At 26.6% G+C, this 22,676-nt stretch overlaps 1 protein-coding gene across 1 annotated transcript in view; it reads left to right on the plus strand.

Annotated features, from left to right (window-relative positions):
• The window catches only part of LOC107436327 (transmembrane protein 135), a 29,092-nt gene that overhangs the window by 1,352 nt on the left and 5,064 nt on the right, over nt 1-22,676 (plus strand). The window contains exons 2-12 of the mRNA XM_016047994.3: nt 5,741-5,868; nt 6,849-6,941; nt 8,060-8,093; nt 11,360-11,425; nt 11,796-11,842; nt 14,220-14,261; nt 15,007-15,223; nt 17,920-18,087; nt 20,119-20,259; nt 20,995-21,093; nt 21,739-21,806. Coding sequence (XP_015903480.1) covers nt 5,741-5,868; nt 6,849-6,941; nt 8,060-8,093; nt 11,360-11,425; nt 11,796-11,842; nt 14,220-14,261; nt 15,007-15,223; nt 17,920-18,087; nt 20,119-20,259; nt 20,995-21,093; nt 21,739-21,806 — 1,103 coding nt within the window. The remainder of the gene's footprint in view (nt 1-5,740; nt 5,869-6,848; nt 6,942-8,059; nt 8,094-11,359; nt 11,426-11,795; nt 11,843-14,219; nt 14,262-15,006; nt 15,224-17,919; nt 18,088-20,118; nt 20,260-20,994; nt 21,094-21,738; nt 21,807-22,676) is intronic.

Below are 22,676 nucleotides of genomic sequence, written 5' to 3' on the forward strand. Positions count from 1 at the left end.
TCAATAATTAATGGCATGCTTTGCTTAAAATACTAGCAAAGTGTAAAAAAATATGTATCAGACACATTTTGTATTTAAATTAAATTTTTAAGAAAAATAAAATGTAGGTAAAATGTCATTACTGTTTCCTAATTAAGTAATTTTCTATGTTGTGAATGTGTTGCAGAGATAAAAGCATAGGTACATATTCTGATATAGTAAGTCTCTCTACCTGAATATGTGTAATAAATTATTCTTAGAATAATTTGCACAGTTTGTTCTACAAATCAGTTTGTATGCATCCCCAACTTTTGTGTAATTACTGCTCCAGTACGAAAAATACTGGATAAAAAGGAAACAATTCTAGATCACTCTAGTGGAATAAAATATATAACTTTCACGTTACAAGGAACTCTATCTACAAAACAATAAATTTAATTGCTACTCCATTTCTTTTCGGGACAAAAGGCTGAATTTTTTAATGTAATTGTTGTCCCTCTCAATTTTTCTAAGAAATTGCAAGCAGAAAAAAAAATAAATAAATTATTTATACGAATTGTAATAAGTTACTTTTATAGAATATGGATAGTTTATTTAAAGAAATAAAATAGTTTTTCATCTATTTAGCAAAAACTATTGTTTCATGATTACTTTCTCTGTAATTGCTATCTAATGTAACTTAACTATTTGAAATGCTTTTTATGTCTTTGATTCAATTGGTTATGTTTAGGACAGGGCGATATTAGAAATTATATATCGTGATATATCGTCAGTTTTGCATCGCGATATAGCGATGTATCGCGATATAGTATTTTTGAATTTCATTTCCTTTAAGGCACAGAAAGTCAGATTTCTATCAAGACTTCATACGCATATTGATTTAAATCAATTTATAAATTGAAAATATATATGTTTTGCTAAAGAAAGATATTAAATAAATTGACTAAGATGTACAAATCTTACTTAAAATATTTATTGAAAAAATGTGTGTAGATACAGAATGAAATATTTGCACTTCTTTATCGTTTATAAGGTATAAGCAGTCTTAATTTAAGTTAACCCCTAAAACACCCTTAATGAAAAAAAATATTGTTATTAAACAAAAGCTGATTTTAAAATTTCAAAATATATTTTAATTAAAATAAAAGTTAGATTGACTAAAAGCCGAAGTTTAAAATTAAAAATGTTCGAATTTTAAACTAAAAAGTAAACATAAGATTTGTAATAATTTCTTAAAATTTTCGTTCTCTGAAAGATTTCTCAGTTTAAAAATAAAAAGGGAATTTTATAAAGATATCTAGCTGAAATTATTGAAAGAAAATTTAAAAAATTAAAAAAAAAGTTTGTTAAGAAATTCATTATACACTTAAAACAAAGTGTTAAAAATATTTTTTTTTTTTAAAAAAAAAAAACTTTTTTTAACAAATCAATATTTGCTTGTACTATTATGCGTAAATAATTACAGAATTATTAAGTTCGATCGTAATGTTCAAATTCTTAATGAAGAAGTAAACACAAGTTTTGTTATATTTTCTAAAAATGATCACGCAAATAACAAAAGATTTCTTAGTTTAAAAATAAAAAAATAAATAAAAGTGAAATTTATCAATATATTTACCTAACAGCATAGGAACAAAATTTAAAAAATAAGTTCGTTAAAAAATTATTTGTATGCTTAAAACAAAGAGCTAAATAAATTTTAGAAAAAAAATGCTTCTTAAACACTATTTTTATTATTATTTCATATAAATAATTAAATTAAATTAAATAATGACCGAATTATGAACGAAAAACAAAGTAAGGCAAAGTTTCTTAATTAAATTCTTAAAAATAAAAACAAAAGAATTGTGATATTCGGTAATATATTTAGCTAATTAACTAATAATATAAAACGAAAATTAAAAAAAAATAATGATTTTACTCTCTAATAAAACGAAGTAGTAATTGATAAAAAAAAAAAAAAAAAAAAATGAATAAAATTCGCAAACTTTTCAAATTCTTTTGAACAAATAAAGTTTATTGACTTATGTCCAAAAAATAAGTTTTGTTTTAACTTTATTTCTAAAAATAAAAACAACTCAAGATTTATAAATTTAAAATCAGTAATAGAAGCCCATTAAATTATTAGAAGTTTTATCCGAAAGGTTTTTAATAAATTAAAAGAAAGTAAAAAAATAACCTAACAAATTTATTTACTTTGTAATTTAATTCCTTATGGGTGCCTTAAATTAGATTTCCGATAATTTTCACATTTAAAAATATAAAAAAAGTTTTGTCAGAAAATAAATAAAAAACTTACCTAATTAATGAAGAAACTTTTCTTTATAAATTCTTTTCAATAATAGATTGCGTTCAGAACAAGGTTACGACGGCGATCACGAAGTTAATCCCATTGAAAATAATCTACAAGAAACGATTTCAAATCGCGAAGGTGCGAAAACGAACATGTGATATAACGATATAAGGTCTCAAAAGTGATTCTGATTCTACCGCTCATCAGTCAAGGCCGTCTCAACATAACGAAACAATATCGTCTTCCACAGCGCGAGTTGGCATCGGAACGTAAGAGAAAGTCCTTGCGTGTATCGCTATATCGTTATATCGTCTTCTTCACTCGACGGCTTAAATCAGATTTCTGATGCATCGCTTGGATTGAAAGTCGCTGTATCGGTTTGCCGATATAGGCGTTAAATCGATATGTCGCAATATATCGATTTATAGCCCAGTCCTAGTTATGTTATTACATGTTCAGTTTTTTTTGTTTTTTTTTGTCAGATTTTAAACAATAATTAAGGAACATTATTATTTGATGATAAGAACATTGATAGTAAACATAAGAATACCAAAAGGTTATCATTTTTTAGCAAGTTTACAACTGTAATTAATATTATTGATATAAATTTAAAATAATCCTCTTACAAATGTTCAGATTTTTCATGTATAGATTCTGTTTTGTATTCCATAGTTTGATTAGAAGAGTTACTATATATGTTTGATTTAGAAAATGAAATATTAACTTTCTGAAGTAAAACTAAATGGCTAAAAAAAAATTTTTTTTTTTCAAATTTGGATTGTATTTTTATTCATATTACAAATTGAATAGTATACTCGTATTAAGAGTTTTTCTATTACTCTTATTAAGAATTGAATAGTTTAAAATGAGTGCGCAATTTCTTTAACATATTATTTTAACATTTGAATTTTACATATTTGAATTTTCTAATTTTGATTTCTTTTTTTTATATTTGTCAGTTTCTGTTTAAAAAATTGTGAGTGTAAATAAGAATTTTGTTGCTTTGAAAAAAAAGAAAAAAGGAATATATATTATAGAAATTTGAAATTTCAGTTTTAATTACTCATTCACATTTCTTAATTTTTCGATAACTATTTCTGACTTAATCTTAATTTGATCTTTTGTTTTTAAATCATTAATCCTTCCTCTGAATTTGTATTGAAAATAAAATAATATATAAAAATTAAATAAAGTTTCTCTAAGTGCTTAAAATATTTCAATACATTTAGCATTTATTTATTATAATTTGCATTGTCTGTGTGTATCAAAAAAATTGAAAGGAAATATGTAAATAGTTTTTTTTTTTCCTCCACTCCCCATCCTAAAATTGTTGTTACTAAACCCTATCCCTTTTAACCCTTCATAGGGCCATTTTTTCTAGTTATGTTATGTTAAAATATTTTTGGGATTGAGATTGATTAATGAAAAGAAAGTCATTTAGTTTATTTCTTAAAATGAATTTGATTTTAAAGACTATTTGAGAGGGAAGATCAGAGAGATTTTTAAAATTTCATGTAGGTAGTGCAAAGAATTAACCTTAAATTTCAATATTAGTAAAGGTATTAGTTTGTAATGCATCTGCACCAGTTTTTTCTAGATTTTTTTTCTTTACACATATTAGGGTAAATAACTGAGAATGCAGAGGTATGATGTAATGATCAAGGATCAGGAAAGTGGATGGAACAAGGGTTTCAACTTAATATCCTCAATGTTTTTTTCTTTCTTCTTTTTTTTAAAATATTTTTGTTGTTGTTGAAGTGATTAGCAGATGGCAGCACAAATAGATGACAATAGAAATTTTTGATAGATGACAGTTGAAATTGTCGGTAGCCTAGCCTCCCAATGGACGACCCACGATCGTGATCTGAACACACCTACCTCAACATACATGCCCACCTCTATATGAACACACCTAGTTTGATGCCCTGTTTAAGAATTTTTTGGGCTTTCTTTGACGAAACACTCTAGCACTATTATCTTTCTGAAAGATACTTTCAATAATAACTGACATGTATGTTATTAATTTATGGTAAAAAAAACAATATAATTTTTAGAATTGAATACATAATATTTTTCTTATTCTAATATTATGTTGATTTATTCTAATATTATATGGATATTCTCACATTTTGTTGGATGGGGGGGGAACACACTAATTACTTCCTTTATCACATTTTGCAAATCATCATCGTCCCGTAGTGGACTGATCATTAAGACATGGTTCCCAGCAGATCACCGAAGTCAATCATCACTGGCTAGGGTCAGTGTGCGGGTAGGTGACCACTTGGATCAATCTGCGTAGGGACCGAGAGTGTGCTGTATTGGTCCTCGTTAAACTGTTCTACCATAAAGTGCTCATGCAGGTCGTCGAGCTACCAAAGCGGGGGTGCCATCCCCTCTGCAGAGGATCAAAATTGTGATGGCATCTCTTCGGATCATTCTCAGAGGTGTTTCCCAGACCGTCGCCAATAGCCCATCGTGCAGCTCTAGTGCGACGTAAATTAACTACAACTTTAACTGCAAATCATCATCACATTTTAAAAAAATGGTTAAATATGATGGAATCTGTAGCAGTAATTACTGAAAAACAGATCGGCAGCGAAATCATGTGAATCAGACTCTTCAAAAAGGGGTTATTTAAATGCATGTTTGGTTTCAAGATTTGATTGTTGTAATAAGAAATATTGGGTTTTAAAAACTATGTGGAAATCAAAAGCTAACTACAGCCAAAAAGTCAATAGTATCATTGCCTTTAAAAGTAAATGATCAAATGCACAATTTGAATTTCCCATATCGCCTGAAATATATCAAGATGTCTCAAAGCCATGTGAAAACCAATGTCAATTCAAATTTTACATGTACATTTCTGCAGAAAAGCAAACCAAAATTTTTTACTTCCCCCCCAAAAAATTCTTTCTGCAAGAACTCTGTAAAGTTCTGCGACAATGGCGCCTTGTCACCGAGATTCTGCCACGGGGTTTTGTTCGATGGAACATAGTGAATAGTTGACTTGCTATTTGTGACTGCAACATTATTTTCCTCAGGCTGTTGCTATTTATCCTAGATCACATACAATGGAGCCCTGTTCATACTCAACTGCTAATAGCAAAACAGAAAGGACCATGCCAGGAACTGTGATCTTAATAGAGCACTCAAGTCCGGTGATCTTAATACAACTCTTTCGGCCTCTCTCAAAGCAGTCTCTCAACCAGTGATAACACTCCATCGAATTCTATCATACCTATATAAAATTCTGGTGGGAGATGTAGCCTAATTACCACTACAAGTAAATTAAAAGCTGAGTTCTCCTAAATCTATTAAAATTTAGTTATGGAAATTTTTTTAAAGGAAATCTGAGAAAATAAGTGAAATATAACTTTTAAACTTATCCTCACACTCTACTTTTTACCTAAATAAATTTTACCTGTTGAATTCATATTTTTAAAACAAAATTTCCTTTTTATGTAGGTGACACAAATACTCCAAAGAAAATTTTCTGCTCGCGCATTTTGGAATACTATCCAAAGTATTTATACATCATCCTGTTTCCTGGGATTTAATGGATTTGCTTTTATATTTATATTCTGCTTACTAAGGTAAGTAAGCCTTGTTTAATTGTATCTATAATTGAAAAAATATCTATTTTTCTGTATGAAAAATTAGCATACACTTTTATGTTTTTTTTATTTATTTTTTTTAATGAATGTAATGATGAATGATTTTATGCTTGTGAATATTAAATCAATATTGTTATTTTTTTTAAACATTTATGTGTAAATTTTATTTAATGGTAAAATAATATTAAATATAAAGGACTTTTTTGTTTGTAATATTGTGTACAATGGTTACATTTTTTGTGTTTTGTTTAAAAAGTTTCATTTTGCTAATATTTGATTGTTTGGAAATATGATTTCAATAGCTTAGAAAAGCAAAGTTTTTATGAATAACCTCATTTTTTATTTAATTAAATTTTCATATTACTTATTAACAGAGCATTAAAATTCCGTTCTTCAGCTTGTCATTGATTACCAAAAATTTAAGGGAGGACGAGTAAGTTTTGGCCTTTTAAAATGTGAGCTAATCTAACTGTATATGCTCAGATTAATGTACACCAATCCTGAATGATCGTTAGAAGCACTCTATCAAATAAGTTTTAAAAAAAAGGTAAAAGAAAAAGTCCTATTCAAATTAAATGAAGAGACACATTACTAATTGATTAAAAATATAAATCTTTTGAATGAAACTGAATTTAACTGAATAAACATGCAAGAATATAATTTCAATGTGACAGATCTCTTTAAAAGCCAGTTGAAATATCTTACTACTTTTTTTTATTTGTTTATTTTCTTATGTTAATATTTAAAATAATTGATATTTTTTTTAAAAAATGAAGCGATGGAAATCATGATTCACATCATAAATTTTAATCATTTGGTTTAAATTACTCACTAAACTCAGACACTCAAATAAAAACACATTGTAAATAGCAAATAACTTTAAAAATGGACAAGAATTTTTGCATGGACTGTTTCAAAGTTTCTAATTATAAAATTATAATTTATTATTTTATTTTCAGGAGAGCTATGGGAAAATTCTATTATCTTCATTGCTCATATTTTCCAGGCTTTATGGCAAGCTTTCTTGCAATTTTAATTGAAAGAGAAAATAGGTTTGTATTATTCTCTTTGTTATTAAATGACATTAAATAATGATAAAAAAAAATTTTTTTTTTTAGTTGTTTTATTCACAAATGTCTAAATGCATGTATGAAATATACATTAGACTTATGAACCATAATTTTTTTTTTCCTTTCTTTTTTGTAAAAATTGATTTTATGTCGATTGTTAAGAGTAATCAACTTCTAATTCCTTTATTATTTATTTTCATGTTACATGCTTTCAATTTAATCTCAAAACAGGAAAATTATTTTTACATAACATTATCAACAAGGAAAGTTAAGTTTAAAAAAATTTATTTTTATAAAAAAAAATAATTTTAATATCTGAGATAAAAGTTAAGAATAAAAATGGTACAAATAAAAAAAAAAGTATTTAGGTTGACCTTCATGTGTATTTAGCATTTTTCACAATTTAATGGAGATGGGCAAAAAAAATTCTGTTTATTTAAGTGTTCAGATCTTTGTAATCTGATTTTTTACCATGTGCAGATTTTGAGTTTCAAATTTTTTCTTCTTTTTTTGTATTAAAATTGTTTTGTTTGTAAATTTAAAGTTTTCCATAAGGTTTTTTGTTTTTTAAGCATTTGATTTGTTTTAATAAATTATTGTAAAGAATTATAATTTAGATTTAAAAGTAAAATATTTTGAGCTATGATTGCTTTATGATTAAGACATTGAACTCTCACTTTGAAGACTAGGAAGCCCCACCCCCCTCCAGCTTTAAATTGATGGGTGCCAGCTTGTCTGAAAAGCAGAGATAGCCTGTGCGACCATCATGCCATTGGCCACAAAATTGTGGAGAATTTAACCTCCATTATCCCCATACGGGCTTTTTTGGGGATGATTTACTTTTTAGTTAATTATTTCTGCATTAACCAAAATTTTAACCTGTACCTATCTACTTCGCTAAATAACTGTTCTAGAACAGAAGGTCATCAATATACTTCCAGAATTCTTGTATTCATATCATAATAAGAAAAATGTTTGTTCTATATTAGATGATTTAATTATTTTTTTATATTTTTTTTGTTCTTGTTTTTGTGCTGTAACTATTTAAAAGACGATTTCCTATAATCGAAGAAACTATCTTAATTTTTTTTTCTTTTTAGACGTGGTCCTCTGGCTTTGTATGTTACTAATGTGGTGAGTTAATAATCTATCTGACATCTTAAGTTATTGAATATTCATATTGTTCTTTGATTATTATTAATTTTGTTGCCAAATACTATACAGCGGATTTCAAATTCGAAGTATTTTTGGTGTCAAACCAAAGAATATTTTTATTATGGAATTTAGTTGCATGTTGTGATTTCTAAAAATACATATGATTAAGATTTGTTACGTATAACATAATAAGAATTTGTCAAACGTTTTATTTTCTATATATTTTGAACAAAAAGCAATCCTAGAAAATAGACTGTCCAAAATGACAAAGTTAAATTTCCTTTTTTAATTTTACCTATTCTGAAATGTAAAATAACTTCAAAACACTATATTTTGAAAAAGGCATTTTGTAATGAATTTCATATGCATCTTTGAATTTGTTTTAAAATTTTCTAGTACTTATTAATTGTTTTGTGTTGTCAAAGAGAAGTGTCTAATCTGTTACTATCAGTTCTATTACCTAAGATAATTATTTTTAAAATTACTCAGTAGATGATATTACCACCACTTTTAAATATTGCTTCCATGATTCAGCATGTGGAAATAATAATTTAAAAAATTTTTTTTGTAATGAAAAATTACTTTTGAAAATTTTCGGATTTTTGAAAGGTGAGTATTTTTTTATGTTTGTATTTAGTTTTTTCAAGTTAATTTGAAGCAGGGTAAAAAAAATTTTTTGCTGCTAGTTCTGAAAATTTAGAGCTGCCATGTGCAAAAATATTATAGAGAATTCAGAAAAAGACTATTCATTTTAAGAAATTGCCATAAATTATTTCAAAGTTTCATATCTTGTATTGATATTTCACAAGTTTCTGCCTAAGCTATTGGGATAATCACGATACATATACTCTATTTGTTATAACGATTTGTAAACTTTTATTTTCTATTCTATACCAGAGTTTCTTATTTAAAAACTTTTGAACTATATTATTTGAAAAAGATAGTTTTTTTTCTGAGATAGTATAAGCTTTCTCATAGTTTTAGAAAAAGTCTCAAGCTCTTCAGAAATTACTTGTGTTTAATTTCACCCCAGTAGTGAATTTTTATTAACTGTTTGTGATGTATAAAGTAAGTCTGTGAATCATATTTGAACCATAATGGCATGATGAAAGTTTGCAGTAAAAGTTATTCGGCTTGTTACATGTTAACATATTTTTTAGTTTAATGATGACTTCTAAGATCCGCACTGATCTAAATTTTAATTTACTCTTGATGCTGACTATTAAAATGTTTTCAAAACATTTATAAGAATCAATGTTAATGTTAACAATGATCAATTTTAGTGTCATTTTTAAAATAATTTTAGAAGGGTTGCTACACTCTGGAAAATCAGAAAAACTGGAAAAAGTCTGGGATTTTAGAAATTATCCAAAAAATTAAGGACATTTACTCAGTATCCAAAATCTGGAGAAGTCAATTAGTTCAGCTTGATTTGGCGAATACCAAGCATGCAATTCTTGTGCCAACATTTCCATGGAACACCTTATCTTTGCTGGAGCTTTGTTTTCTCCATTTGGCATAAAAAATGAAGCTTATTTTTAATTAAATTAAAATATATAATATAATGTATAAATAGAAAATATTAGTTTTTTTGTGGTTCAAAATATGTATTTTTCATGTCACTGACAGTACCTACTGCAATGTTAGATTGGAATTTATTTTTAAAAAAAATATATCTTGAAGAACTGGAAAAGGTAGGAAATTTTATTCTTCTATTTGAGTAGCAACCCTGTTTTAGTTTTAAAAATGCCTCAAATGTGAAAATTTCCCAATAACAATATTAAAATTTTGAAATAAAGATTTTCACATCTGTAACTTGGCATTAACAAGTTCTGTCAAAATCTTTTTGTTCTATTTGAATCGCTAAACACCCAGTGCATGAATATATGTCTTATAAGAAATCAGAAGAGCAAGCGAAGAAACCAGACTTTAAAAGAATTTTTGTTGATTCTGAAAACAGAGCATGTAATTTAGTAATAATTGTAGTTTAGTGGTGAGCTCAAAAATGTAATAGTTAAGGGTATTTTTGGACATAAATCCTTCCAACAAGAGTCATGTTTTAAAATGGTGGTTTGTAGTTGAGCTGCAAATTTATCTGATATTGGAAGATTCTCATATTTTAGTTCTTTTAGATTGAATTTTAATGTTAGAAGACACGCTTAGGCAAGTAAATTCCACACATTTTCACAGCAAAACACATATCTTTTGACAGGAATATTTTCTATAAAAGTCATTCTTTAGTGGGAGCTGGTCATTCCTACTTTAGAGTTGAGCTACAACTTAATTTTATCTTAGTATGGAAAATCGTATGTTTTAAATGAAAATAAAACTAAATTTCATAGTTAGTTAAGCCACATCAGAAATTAATTAAACTCCTTTTGCATGGCAAAACTTATACTTTTAAACAAGAACATATAAAACAATAACTACAAAATTTTTATTGTTTCAGGTATTCATAATTATTTTATGGGGGGAAATATAAGTTCTCTGTTAGCTATTTCAAATATTTGTAGGAAAAAAAGTAGGATGCATATACTCATTTAGTATCACAAAATTACAGTTTTTTTTCCTTAAAAAGAAAAAAAAAACTAATTGAAATTGCAGTTTGATTCTCGCATTTTTACTTAGTTTGTAAAAATAACTGCTTGTTTTCTTTATAATTGCTTTGTACATACTTAATTGTAAAATCCTGCATGTTTGTAATGTAATTTGAATATTAAAGAGAAAATTTTTTAATTATCCAAGGTAAGTATTTATCCATTGTAAGCTTCTTTAGTTTTTATTGTAAAATTACTTGAGAAGTACTGTAATTGTTATAAGATAACCTTTAAATCTTGACATTTATCAAGATAATTTTCATTGTTTCTATATTTTGTCTGTTTCATTTTGTTTTCTGTATTGTTCATTCAAAATTTTAAATTTATAAAATGATACATTATGATTTATTCTAAGCTGTTAGGATGATCAGGTAGATTAAATTTTCATTTAATATATTATAAAGTATCTGAATCGTCATGTGTAATTTTTTAATTGAAATATTTATTAAAAGTTCTTGCTTTTTTTTTAAACTTTTTAAATAAAAAATTTCTCTGCCTTACTTTTGGAGTTGGATATTTTTTTTAATATGTTCTTAATTTTTCCCAAGTTCAGATATTAATACATGACTTTATTCTGCCTTTGTTGTTACAAATGATATTCATTGCAATGTTATATATATATTTCAAAATATTTTTGTTTTGTTGCAGGCATCTGAAACTCTTTTTAGAATGGCAACTGCTCGGGGAATCGTAAGATCTTATCCTAATGGGGAAGTAAGGAAAAAAGGCTTTTTCATATTCTAATTCTAATAACAGTTGTTAGGAATAATCTTTATGTTATTATGTTTTTGCGTGTATCTACTAATGATTCATTAACTGAGAAGAATGGAATCTTTGATTAAAAAATTTCCACTTTTGTTTTTCACTGAATTTATTATTAATTAAAGTTGTTAGCATTATTCAAACTTAAATAAGATAGTTGCAAAGAAATACTTTTTAATCTTATTTAGTATTGTTTTATGTAAAATGTTACTGATAGTTTATTGTAGTATTTAATCAAAAGCAAGCATTGTATTAACTTTATTTTGTAATTATACTCTAATGCTTTTTTTTTGGCAAAATAATTATTTACTTTCTTTTCCAGATTTTCCTTTTCAGTTCTACAATGGCAGTATTTCTATTTATTGTTCGGTAAATATACTTTTCTTCTTATTTTTTGTGCATAACTAACTGAGTGCTTTGCAATTCAAATTTATATCAAAATTCCTCCTCAATATCCAACTTTTTGATTGAATAACTAAGGGAAAGACAGTTTTTAATGCAGGAAAAAAAACGTGAAAGGATATGTAGGTATTGTAAATGGGCTTAAAAGTAATATCTTGAAGTAAATATTTAAAACAATTATAACTTTACTGATTATTGTGCTTTTATTTTTGTTCTGAAGGAGAAAAAAAACTTTAAAAAGTTATTAATAAAGTTTTTATAAAGAAAAATTTTTATTTTGTATTTTTGACAAAAAATGCAAACGGAAACTCTTTGTTATTGTTGTTAAAAGTACAAAATCTGCCCTATCTCTTGTAAGAAGACAGGGCTTTTAAAAATTCCAATCAGGAATGAATTGATTTTTTTTTTTTTGTGTATTTACATGTCTGGCTGGACATGTAAATATTTTATCAAAAATACTGTAAAATTTCCACTGCATATTTATTGTACTAAAATTAGAGAGAATAAAAAGGTAAAGATAAGACCTAATTTTAATTTGATGAGGCCTAAATGTTAATGTGTTTAATTATATAAACACGAATTTATTAAACAAAGTCAGATTGTGCTTTTTTGTTTCTCTAGTTATGTTTATTTTTATTTATTTGAATCGATTTTAAGAAAAATTGTTTTGCGGCAATTAAACCTGGATTGTTTCAAGAAGAAATGCTCATTTAGAAGAGCATGCACTTGCTGTCAATTCTTAATATTTCTTATAATAATTACTTCTCAGTTAATAGTGATGCTCTGCTCCATCACTATTTATTCTAACTCAATACTTATTTGTTAATAATACCTTTCTGATTTATATGTAAAATAAAAAATAAAGCTGTATAATTTTTTTTGTTAGATTAGTACATTAATTTGTTACATTAACATGCATAAGAAAAAGATGTTTGGACATGTAAAATTTCATTCGGGCACATATTTTGTAAACTAATACGCCTGGCTGAGCATGAAATATTGACAGTCTTGGAGTGGAAAAATTTATGTAGACTAACTTTACTTAGAGTAAAAACATTTCTTAATTCAAATGTCTTATAATCAAACCTAACAAGTTTTAAAGTACAGTAAAACTTGTTTAAGTTGACCACTTGTGGTGCATTGTTTTAGTGGTCGACTTATGGAGGGGGTGGGTCACTGTTTACTTTTTTGTTTCCTATATCATGTTGCTATATATTTATTTATTTATTATTTTTACTTGACTTTAAAATTTTTTTCAGAAAATATGCTAATGAATATCTTAAGAAATGTGTTTAAACCTGAATGAACCTCAATTTGATACATAAAATTCTAATATTAAACTAATTTTTTAAAAAAAAATTATTTCGTTAGTTATGCATGTGAAGTGCTTAATAAATATAATTTCTTAAAAGAACACGAAAACATGTAATTTGAAAACTTTAACAAAATAAAATTATTTGAACATTATAAAATTTATTTACTTCACTTAAAGATCAAAGACCATAAATAAAGGATCAAAGCATATTTCAGAGCATTCATTTATTCAAATGCTCACAATTTCAACTGGAAGAGCAACTTTTCAACTAACACACCTGTTTTCAATGAACAGATGAAAGAAATGGTCAAAAGCTGACCCCTTACAGTTTCCCCTGATGGTCAACTCACAAAAGGGTTTAGATTAGCTTTTTACACTATTTCACCAAACAAGTGAAATTTTAACATACATTGCAAAAATGACAGAAAATTTTCTGAATTTTTTTTTTCTGGTCAACTTATGAGGGTTTTAGAATAGAATTTCATAATACTCCTGGACAAAATTGACTTATTTCAGTGGTCAACATACAAGATAGACAGGTGGTCAAGCTACAAAGGTTTTGCTTCTTTGTATTATATAGGGAAAATTCCATTATTGATAATTGAGGTCAACTTATGCAGGTGCCCAACTTACAAGGGTGGTCAACTTGGCAGGTTTCACTGTAGTACATTGATATAATATCATTTTCCTGTAAAATTGTGTCAGGCATTTTTATACCCCTTACTACTCACTCTGAATATAATTTTTTTTTCTCTTTTTATTGTTATTATTCTTATTTTCAAGTTTTTAGAAGCATTTGAAAAGTATCTATTTTATAATAATTTAATAAAAAAATATTGTTAATTGTTTGCTATGTTTATTATAATTATATAAATATTGTTTATATAAATATTGTTTATATAAATATTATTAATTGTTTATAATAATATTGATATTACTAAAATTTCTAACTTTTTTTAAATGTTTGTTTGGTTTGTCAAATTAAACTTATTTGTCCTAAGTGATCTTATATTTATTATTTCTTTTTAGACGATATGGATTTTCTAAAGATTTTGTGAGTGCTGCTTTCAAGTAAGCATAAAAATAAATGAACTTTGATTTATTAAAAAATAATTTATAACTCATTAAGTCATTTCTAATATAAAATTCTTGTTTTATTGCATCTGTATTCTCAGAAAACTGAGTATTTCTATAAAAATACCAAAAGTTTAACATATTTGATGTTATTTAGTTTAAACTAAAGGTTTATTTATAAAAAAGTTGTTAGAAAAGTATTAAAATAAAGTTTAATATTTATGGATGTCACTTATATCTATTTTTAAAAAGTATAGACGACCCTTGGATTTAATTAGATTCTGTTTTCTTAAAAATCATTGCTGGAAAAAAATTTCACTTTTCATATTGTTAAAAATATTAAATAAGTATGCCTTTGTTATTATCATGTTCTTTTATTAAATCAAAAGTATATTTCAACTAGTTTTTTCATTTTAGAAATTTTATTGACTCTAAATATAATAAAGCATCTCATCTTTATTTATTATCTCAAATTTTATTTATTTTCTAGCTAAAAACTGAAATTAAGTATTTTCGCTTCAAAGAAAATTTTATATTAAGGAATTTCGGTTAAATGTTAAAAGGTATGTAGTAATTAGCATAATAAAAATTTCTCTAGCATACTTGTCTACACCTATAGGAAATTTAATTTTATGTACCAATGTTAATTATTTTACTTGATGTATGTTAATAATCTGTTGTGCATAAAAATTTTTATATTTGCTTAACTTATTAAACTTTAAATGACTCTTGTTCTTTAAAGGTTTGTGTTTGGCAAGGATGAAGCTAAACCTCGCAATGTTAGTGCTTCCAAACAAACCAGTATTATTCCAAATAAAATACCCGAAGGTATTTCCCGATTAAGCAATATTGAAGAAATTGTTGATGATGCGCACAGATCATTCTTCCAGAAAGTTTTTGGTAATAGTAAACATGCATCGTGCCCTCATAAATCTGGTTGTTTGCAGTATGTTTTGAAGGTAATTGTTTTCTCTCACGATTATCTTGTCACTTTTATTGCTATGTTCTATTAAGAGGACTCTATACCGCAGGAGGAACTTTTTATGATAAATTCTATTTCATCTCTATAACTAATTTAAAGTTTAAATCATAGAAAAATTGATTTCAGGTAAGCTCAGAGTAAACCTTGAAGTTGAACCATGAAATTTGTTTTCTAAAAATCAAAAGGAGAATAAATTATGGCAAGATTATTTCCCTATAGCATAATCTTGAGTAATCCCTCCATAATTTGTTTGCCTTTTGATATTTTAAAAACAAATTACTACATTTGCAATTTCATGGTTTACTCTGGGTTTACCTGAACTCAATTTGTTTTTTCTATTTTTTAAATCTTAAATTACTAATGTAGGTAAAACAAAATTTATCGCGACTCTTTTCTCATGCAGTATTTTGCTGCACTCTGTATACTTCTAGCCCCATTGAAAATTCCTCTCACTTCGCTCAAAAGTGATACACCTCACTATTTTAACATTTACTCTGATCAAAATACTTTTTACACTTTAGTTTATTTGAAAAATAAAGTTCTAAATATTTTATTTTATTTCATTATTGATGATTATATCCTTTTTCTTAATGTAAGATGTTTCTTAAGAAATGAACTACTTATAATTTAGCACTCTATTTAAAAAAAAAAAAATTATGTTCTTCCCACAATTTTGTGAAAGATGCTGTTACTTTTTATAGGCTATAAAAATTTTTGTGGTTACATTTTATTTCTTTTTGATAGAGTCCATATTGGACAATGGCTTCCCTAACAATTCAACTCCAAAATAATCTGTCTCATGGTTTAGTTTTTTAATTTGTTACTTTTAAGCTCTTGGGGTTTCTGAACTTTGGCCATTCATCTATTTTGAAAAAGGAGTTCTCAGTTTTTGTTGACCTTGCCATCAAACTTTAAAATTTTTTCTTGTGCATTGGTTATTATTCATTCTCTCCATGTGTCTCGGCCATTGACATGGCCACAGTTTTACGCATGTAAAGTTAAGTTACATCTTATTGTGTTATTACTTTACTCTTGTTAATTTCTTCTGTGCAAAATGCTGTGACTACTTGCATTAAGCCTGATTTCTGGCATATCATTGGTTTCAGCTATAATTTAATTTAAAAACTTAAGTATTTCAATCTGCACTTCCTCATTTACTTTTGGTTGTTATTGTATTCCAGTTTTTATGCAAAATGTACTTTTTAAAGCTAAGTCAAAGCTTTAGCCTAGCTAAAGCTATAATAAAACTGAAACTTCGCTATAATAAAGCTAAAGCTTTTGTTAATAAGTTGGGAAAAAAAGTGATTGTATATCTTTTTATTTTTCCTGTATTTGTGTTGATTTTGCTGACTGCCAATTTATTATTTCTTTATTATTGCAAGATTGATATTTATTTTCATTTTTTAATATTTTCTGCTTTTATCTTCATCTTCAAGCTGCTTTTATCTTCATCTTCATCTTATCATCTTATGTTTAGATTTATATAGCCTTCCTTTGTATTTGTAATACCATTTATTTTTGGACCAATTCGGCCAATTTAGGCTTTTAAGCCATTGGGGCCATCCTGAAACTGTAAAAAAAATCTAAGTGTCTTAAATTTTTCTATTACTTTTGATTGGATAAAGTATCTTTCTTATAACTTTACAATAGCTTTTCTAATGTGATACCAATACAGACCATATAGACTGCAAGTCCTAAAAGCAATCTATTCTGATAGTTTTAAAATTATATTAATTCAGAATACTAACTGGAGTTATTAACATATCACTGAAAAATTAGCAATTTTAAAGTTATATGTAATTTTAAGTATTGTATCTGTTGTATATAAAAAAAAAAGTTTATAAGTTTAAAAATATTGGAACTTTTCATGTGAGAAGCACAGGATTATATATATATATATTGAATATTTTGTTTTTATGAAATTATTAATTTTTTAACATATCTGAAAACATATTATTTATATAATATGTCTGTTAAGCATCTTAAAATTAAATTAATTTAAGTTTCTAAATTAATTTTAAATTTCCATTTTATTCTTGGAACCTTGTCTTATTCATTGTTAAAGACAGATAATTTTTGAACTTCAACTAACTCCGTATTCATTGTAAATAGTTATTCTGGCATTCGTGGACACAATTTTTTTTTTATACATAGATAATATTTATAAATTGAAATAAATTTTAAATATTTTTATTTTATGTATTTTAACTAATTTAGAAGATTTAAATGATTACTTTATTTTGATATTTCACTGAAACTACTAGAATAAGTTTATTCTACAAAAAATTAGATTGAAATTTTTACATGACTAGAAAAATGGATTCATTGATAAATATTAGCTCGTCCAGGAAATTTCAGTCTACAGCTTGGAATAAAAATTAAAAGTGATAAACGATAATTAAAAAATTGTTTCTCAGTTAATTTCTGAAAGTCTGTGTTTTTTTTAAATCAAAATTAACTTTATTCTTTTTTGTAATTATTTTTCTAAAAATTTAAATATTTGTATCTTTATCATAATGTATTTATGTGTGTAAATATTTTTTATCATGTGTTAGATTTTCTTAGTTCTCTGACTAATAATACGTTTAAATAAAAAGTTATAATACCAAATTAACATTTTATCAATTAGGTTTTATTCAGTAAGTTTTATCCAGTTATTCGTTTCTATTTCAGGGCACTTTGCGACCATTCTTAATTGGCTATTTAGCATTTTTGGGGATCAGAACTGCAGCAGCTGGTAAAAAATTGTTGTCTAAACCTCAGTTGTGGTTTAAATTGCTGACTGAAACGAAAACACTTAACTTAGGATTATTCCTTGGCGGTTTTGGAGGAACTTTCCGTGTAAGTCTTCTTTTCATTTTTTTTATTTTCAGTCTGTTATGAACAATCATTAAGAGTTTATCCCAAAATTGACACCTTCTGAAAAATGTTTCAATAGCTCAGCAAATTTTCTCATGTTCTTTAAAATCATCTGATTTTAGAATATAAGCATCTTACGAATAAAAAAAAAATCTTCTGGTATTCAAGAAGAATTTATCTAAGTACCATTTCTAGGAGAGACAACTTTTTTAAAGTGACTCTTACCTTAAACGACCAATTTTTATTGGTGCCAAATTTTTTGCCCTCTCAAATTAACTTCAGATCAGGCAACCCTCTAACAGTCAAGGTTAAAAAGTTGTCTTGCCTGCTGTAAAGTAAACAAAGTTTGGTTGCTCTTGGCCTCTACAGATGCTAGGAGAGAATAATACGAATGATAAATTATAATGTCAGCATTTATGTGGATGGAAAATTTGTATTACTTATACTACTTATACTTATGCAATATTCAGTAAACAACAAAACAGACCATTGATTTTGACGTTTTTTATCAATAAAATATGCTGTTACTTTGCAGATATTTTTTGATTAAATTGTTAATAATAAATGACAATTTTTGGAGCAACCACCTCTTTTTATGACCTATTATTTGCCTATTGACCTATTATATAATATTAGGAACTATTATTGCCAGGAAAGTTTTTTGTTTTATTTGTCTGAGGAATTTGTCTCTTCTATTCAGAATGGCATTTACTAATGTGCCTCTTAAAAGCTCAAATAAAAATATATGCAATAAAAGAACTCTTGTGCCTCATCTGAAATTGTCTCTTGATCTACTTAGTCAAAACTCACTAATAGATAACCTTTTGCTTTTCTTAGGTTATCAACAATGTATAGTTAGAATATCTAGACATTTTGTTAGATGCCTGGCATTTTTAGGTAAAAAGGAGAAAAAATTATTATTTTACCTAGACATTGTATGTAATACTTAAGCATGCTATAAAATGACAGTATGAAAAAAAGGATCATGAAAAGGTTATTATTTAACAATGTTTCAAACCTCAAACAAGCATATGTTATTTTGAAAAAAGTAATAAAAACTTGCCATTAAAAACCTTATATTCTAACTACAAATTAAAGTTTTATGAAACAAACTTTTTATTGAAGAAGAAAAAATAAAATATGAACCTTTTTGTAGATCCAAGAAATTATCATTGGCTAATACATGATTAAAACTATAAAAAATATCATTCTGTGATGATTTGTCCTTAGGTACTTTATAGAATGCTTAAGCAAAAATTTAAATGTTTAATCAATTCACACTCTGCTAGCCAGGTTTCAGTATTCCATAAAAGGCCTAAGTATTCTATAGAATACCAAATTTCACACTTTGCTTGTCATGCACATACTATCAATGTAATCATTCTTTAATTATTAATGTTGTTGTTGTTACATATGGCTTTATTGGAAATATTAATCCATATACAATGTTCAGCTTTAAGTGGACATAAACAAGGAGTAAAAAGGAACACAATTGCATTAACAAACAAAGAAAACAGATGACAAATGCATATTAACACAAAAAGAAGACAAAGATAAAATTAAAGTAAGAAAAAAATATACAATATACGGTGAAGAATGAGGAGTAGTCTTTACAGAGAGTTCATGTGATCTCTGGCATCCCAGTAAAGTTTACTAATGTAAACTTTACTGGGTAAGTTAAAAGTTTCTAAATGTAATTTTTATCTATATTCTAGTTTGAGAATATTCTGGTAAAAAATGCCTGTTAGCCTTTATTTTTTAGTTTTTAATGAATGTCTTATTTTTAGGTTAAACTAGAAGTAAGACATAAATTCTTAATAAATAAAAATAAAATATAATATATAAATGTGTTTGCAGAACAGTACTTCATCAGGGGACACACTGTCTGGCAGTGTGTCCCCTATGAACCCTGGCAGTGTGACCCACTGAAAGTTTCAGTGTGTTTATTTTCCTCTTAGTTATCATTATTGACCTAGTAAAATGTATTGATTTTGTGATTGGATTTATTTTTAGGTTATTAATTGCCTTCTACGTTGGTCGTTTAACAGAGATCATCCTGCTTTTGCCCTTCCGGCTGCATTCCTTGGTGGCATGTTTATGAAATTTTTTCCTAGTCCTACACTTTCTCTGTACTTAATGTGGAAACTTATAGAAGTAAGTAAAATCAATCATGTGCTGTGTTATAGAATTTTACACAGGATTATAAACAATTAAACATTTTCAAAAGAAATTAAAGTTTTATAGACTGTCAGATTCTTTTTTTTTTCTGCTGGCAACTCCAATTAAGTAGTTTTCAGGAAGTTTATGAATCATTTCTCTTCAAATCCAGATTATGCTACCGACAGAGTTTTACATAGATTTAATTTTAGGAAACCAATTGTTTTTTAAGAAAATTAATTTCAACACTCAGTGTTAGGTTAAATTATGACTCATAATATAAAGATTTGAACTTTATTTATATTTGTTAATTTACTATCATCAAATTTATATGTTGAGATGTTGGTATTTTACGTAACTTTGATGTTTATGTAAAACATAATATTTCCGAATTTAGTTTTCAGAAAAAAATCATGATGAAAAATATGTATAATTTAGTAAGTATTTCAGTAATAATTCAGTATATATTTTAGTATATATTTTAGACTATTTTTTTGTATAATATTTAACTTCATATTACTTCTAATGATTATGATAGTTGTTTTAAATTTTATTTCTTCAATAATTTACAGAGTTAGTTAAAAATCCATTTTTTTTTATGAATTGCTCTTTTTACTTTATATTATATCATACTCATCTTTATATCATCATACTTTTTATTATTTATTAACAATACTAAAACTAAGAGATTTAATATAATTGAATAAAATATGTTTTTTGTTATTGATAAAGGTCGGATATATGTTGGGTATAGATGAGGGTGTGCTTCCAAACATCAAAGGCTCAATGCTAATGCTGTATGCTACTTCTACTGCATTCCTTTTTTATGCTGTAAGTATACTGAAACTATGACTTTATAAGTAATACAGTACAAATAAGTAAACATCTTCTTTAACTGAATTTCTTGCATTCTTTTTGTTTTATTTATTTATTATTTTATTCAACAAAGTCATTTTTGTTACTTAATCTGGTTTGTGTAATGACTAACTAGCATAAAACTATAATAAAATGTACGAAATATTTTTCAGAAATACTTTCGCTTATTGATATAGAACAGTAAATCTTCAGTTTCTTTACCTGTGACAGTAAAATCTTGCAAATGCTAGATTTCATAAATTTTTTTTTTAACTTAAAGATCCTGAAGTTTGCGTTAACCTTAAAAGGTTTTTGATATTGAACGTGCGTTTTGCATTATAAGTACTTAGATGTTTTATTTTTTTATAAAATTTAATTAATCATTGAAATTTTATTTTAATTTTAAAAAATGTCATTTATGCAAAAATATCGTATTATTTATTTTACTAAATGCAATATCTTATGTGTTTATTATCCTAGAAATTTTATTAGAATTGGTTTATTAGTATTTTTTTTAGATATGTTTGTTGCTTCTATTTCTCATATTTTTGTTGTTGTATTACTTTCTCATACATACTAAATTTTTACAAAACACAAAATATTTTATTTTATTTATTACAGGCAGTTTTGGAGCCTCATAATTTAAAGCCTGCATACCTCAAGTTTCTTACCCGGTTGACTCATAATAAGTAAGTCACAGTTATTTTCAAAATATTTTTTTAACCTATGTTTGTTTAAGTGTTTTTGTTTTGATCACGTGTAATTTACTAGTCGTTCACGTGTTATCACATGTAATTTACTAGTAAGATCATACTTGAAATGTAAAAACAAATGGGCGAAATGCATTTTATATATACAGTACGACCTCGAAAATCCGGACTTCTGAAATCCGGAAATCTCTAAAATCCGGACTCATGCATCCAGAAATGAAAAACCATTTTAATGAAAAACCACAACTCTTCTCCAACAATGAAGCAGTAGATGAAGATTTAGAGGTGGGGTGTGAATGAAAGCTCATAGCTGATAAGGAAATTCCAGTCATTCTTATCAGCTCTGTATGGATAACAAAGAATATAAAGGGAAATCCCCTCCTCCTGAAGGGGAATCCCACAACTCTTTTGCAACAATGAAGCAGTAGATGAAGAGGTAGAGGTGGTGAATGAATGAAAGCTCATAGCTGATAAGGAAATTCCAATAATTCTTATCAGCTCTGTATAGATAACAAGGAATATAAAGGGGAATCCCTTCTCCTCCTGAAGGGGAATCCCCTCAGTAGGAGGAATTCTTCCATCTCCTTGTTTTCCCCCCTTGTGATGAAAGAAAACTGGTTATTTTTTAACCTTGAAGCTTAGGAGGCGAGGACAAGTTCTTTCATCCCCCAACAAAAACAGGGTTAGTATCAGCTGGTACAGTCTAGTCTAGAAGCATCTGTTTCGGTTATAAGTTGAAATTCAGCTCGCGTTTTAAGTCTATATTTTTAGTTTTAATTGCTAATATTATGTTATCTAAACGATCGATTGCGGGGGAAAATGACGAAAGTTTGATTTTTAATGTCTTTT

This window comes from Parasteatoda tepidariorum, chromosome 1 (assembly GCF_043381705.1).
Source record: "Parasteatoda tepidariorum isolate YZ-2023 chromosome 1, CAS_Ptep_4.0, whole genome shotgun sequence".
NCBI lineage: Eukaryota > Metazoa > Arthropoda > Arachnida > Araneae > Theridiidae > Parasteatoda > Parasteatoda tepidariorum.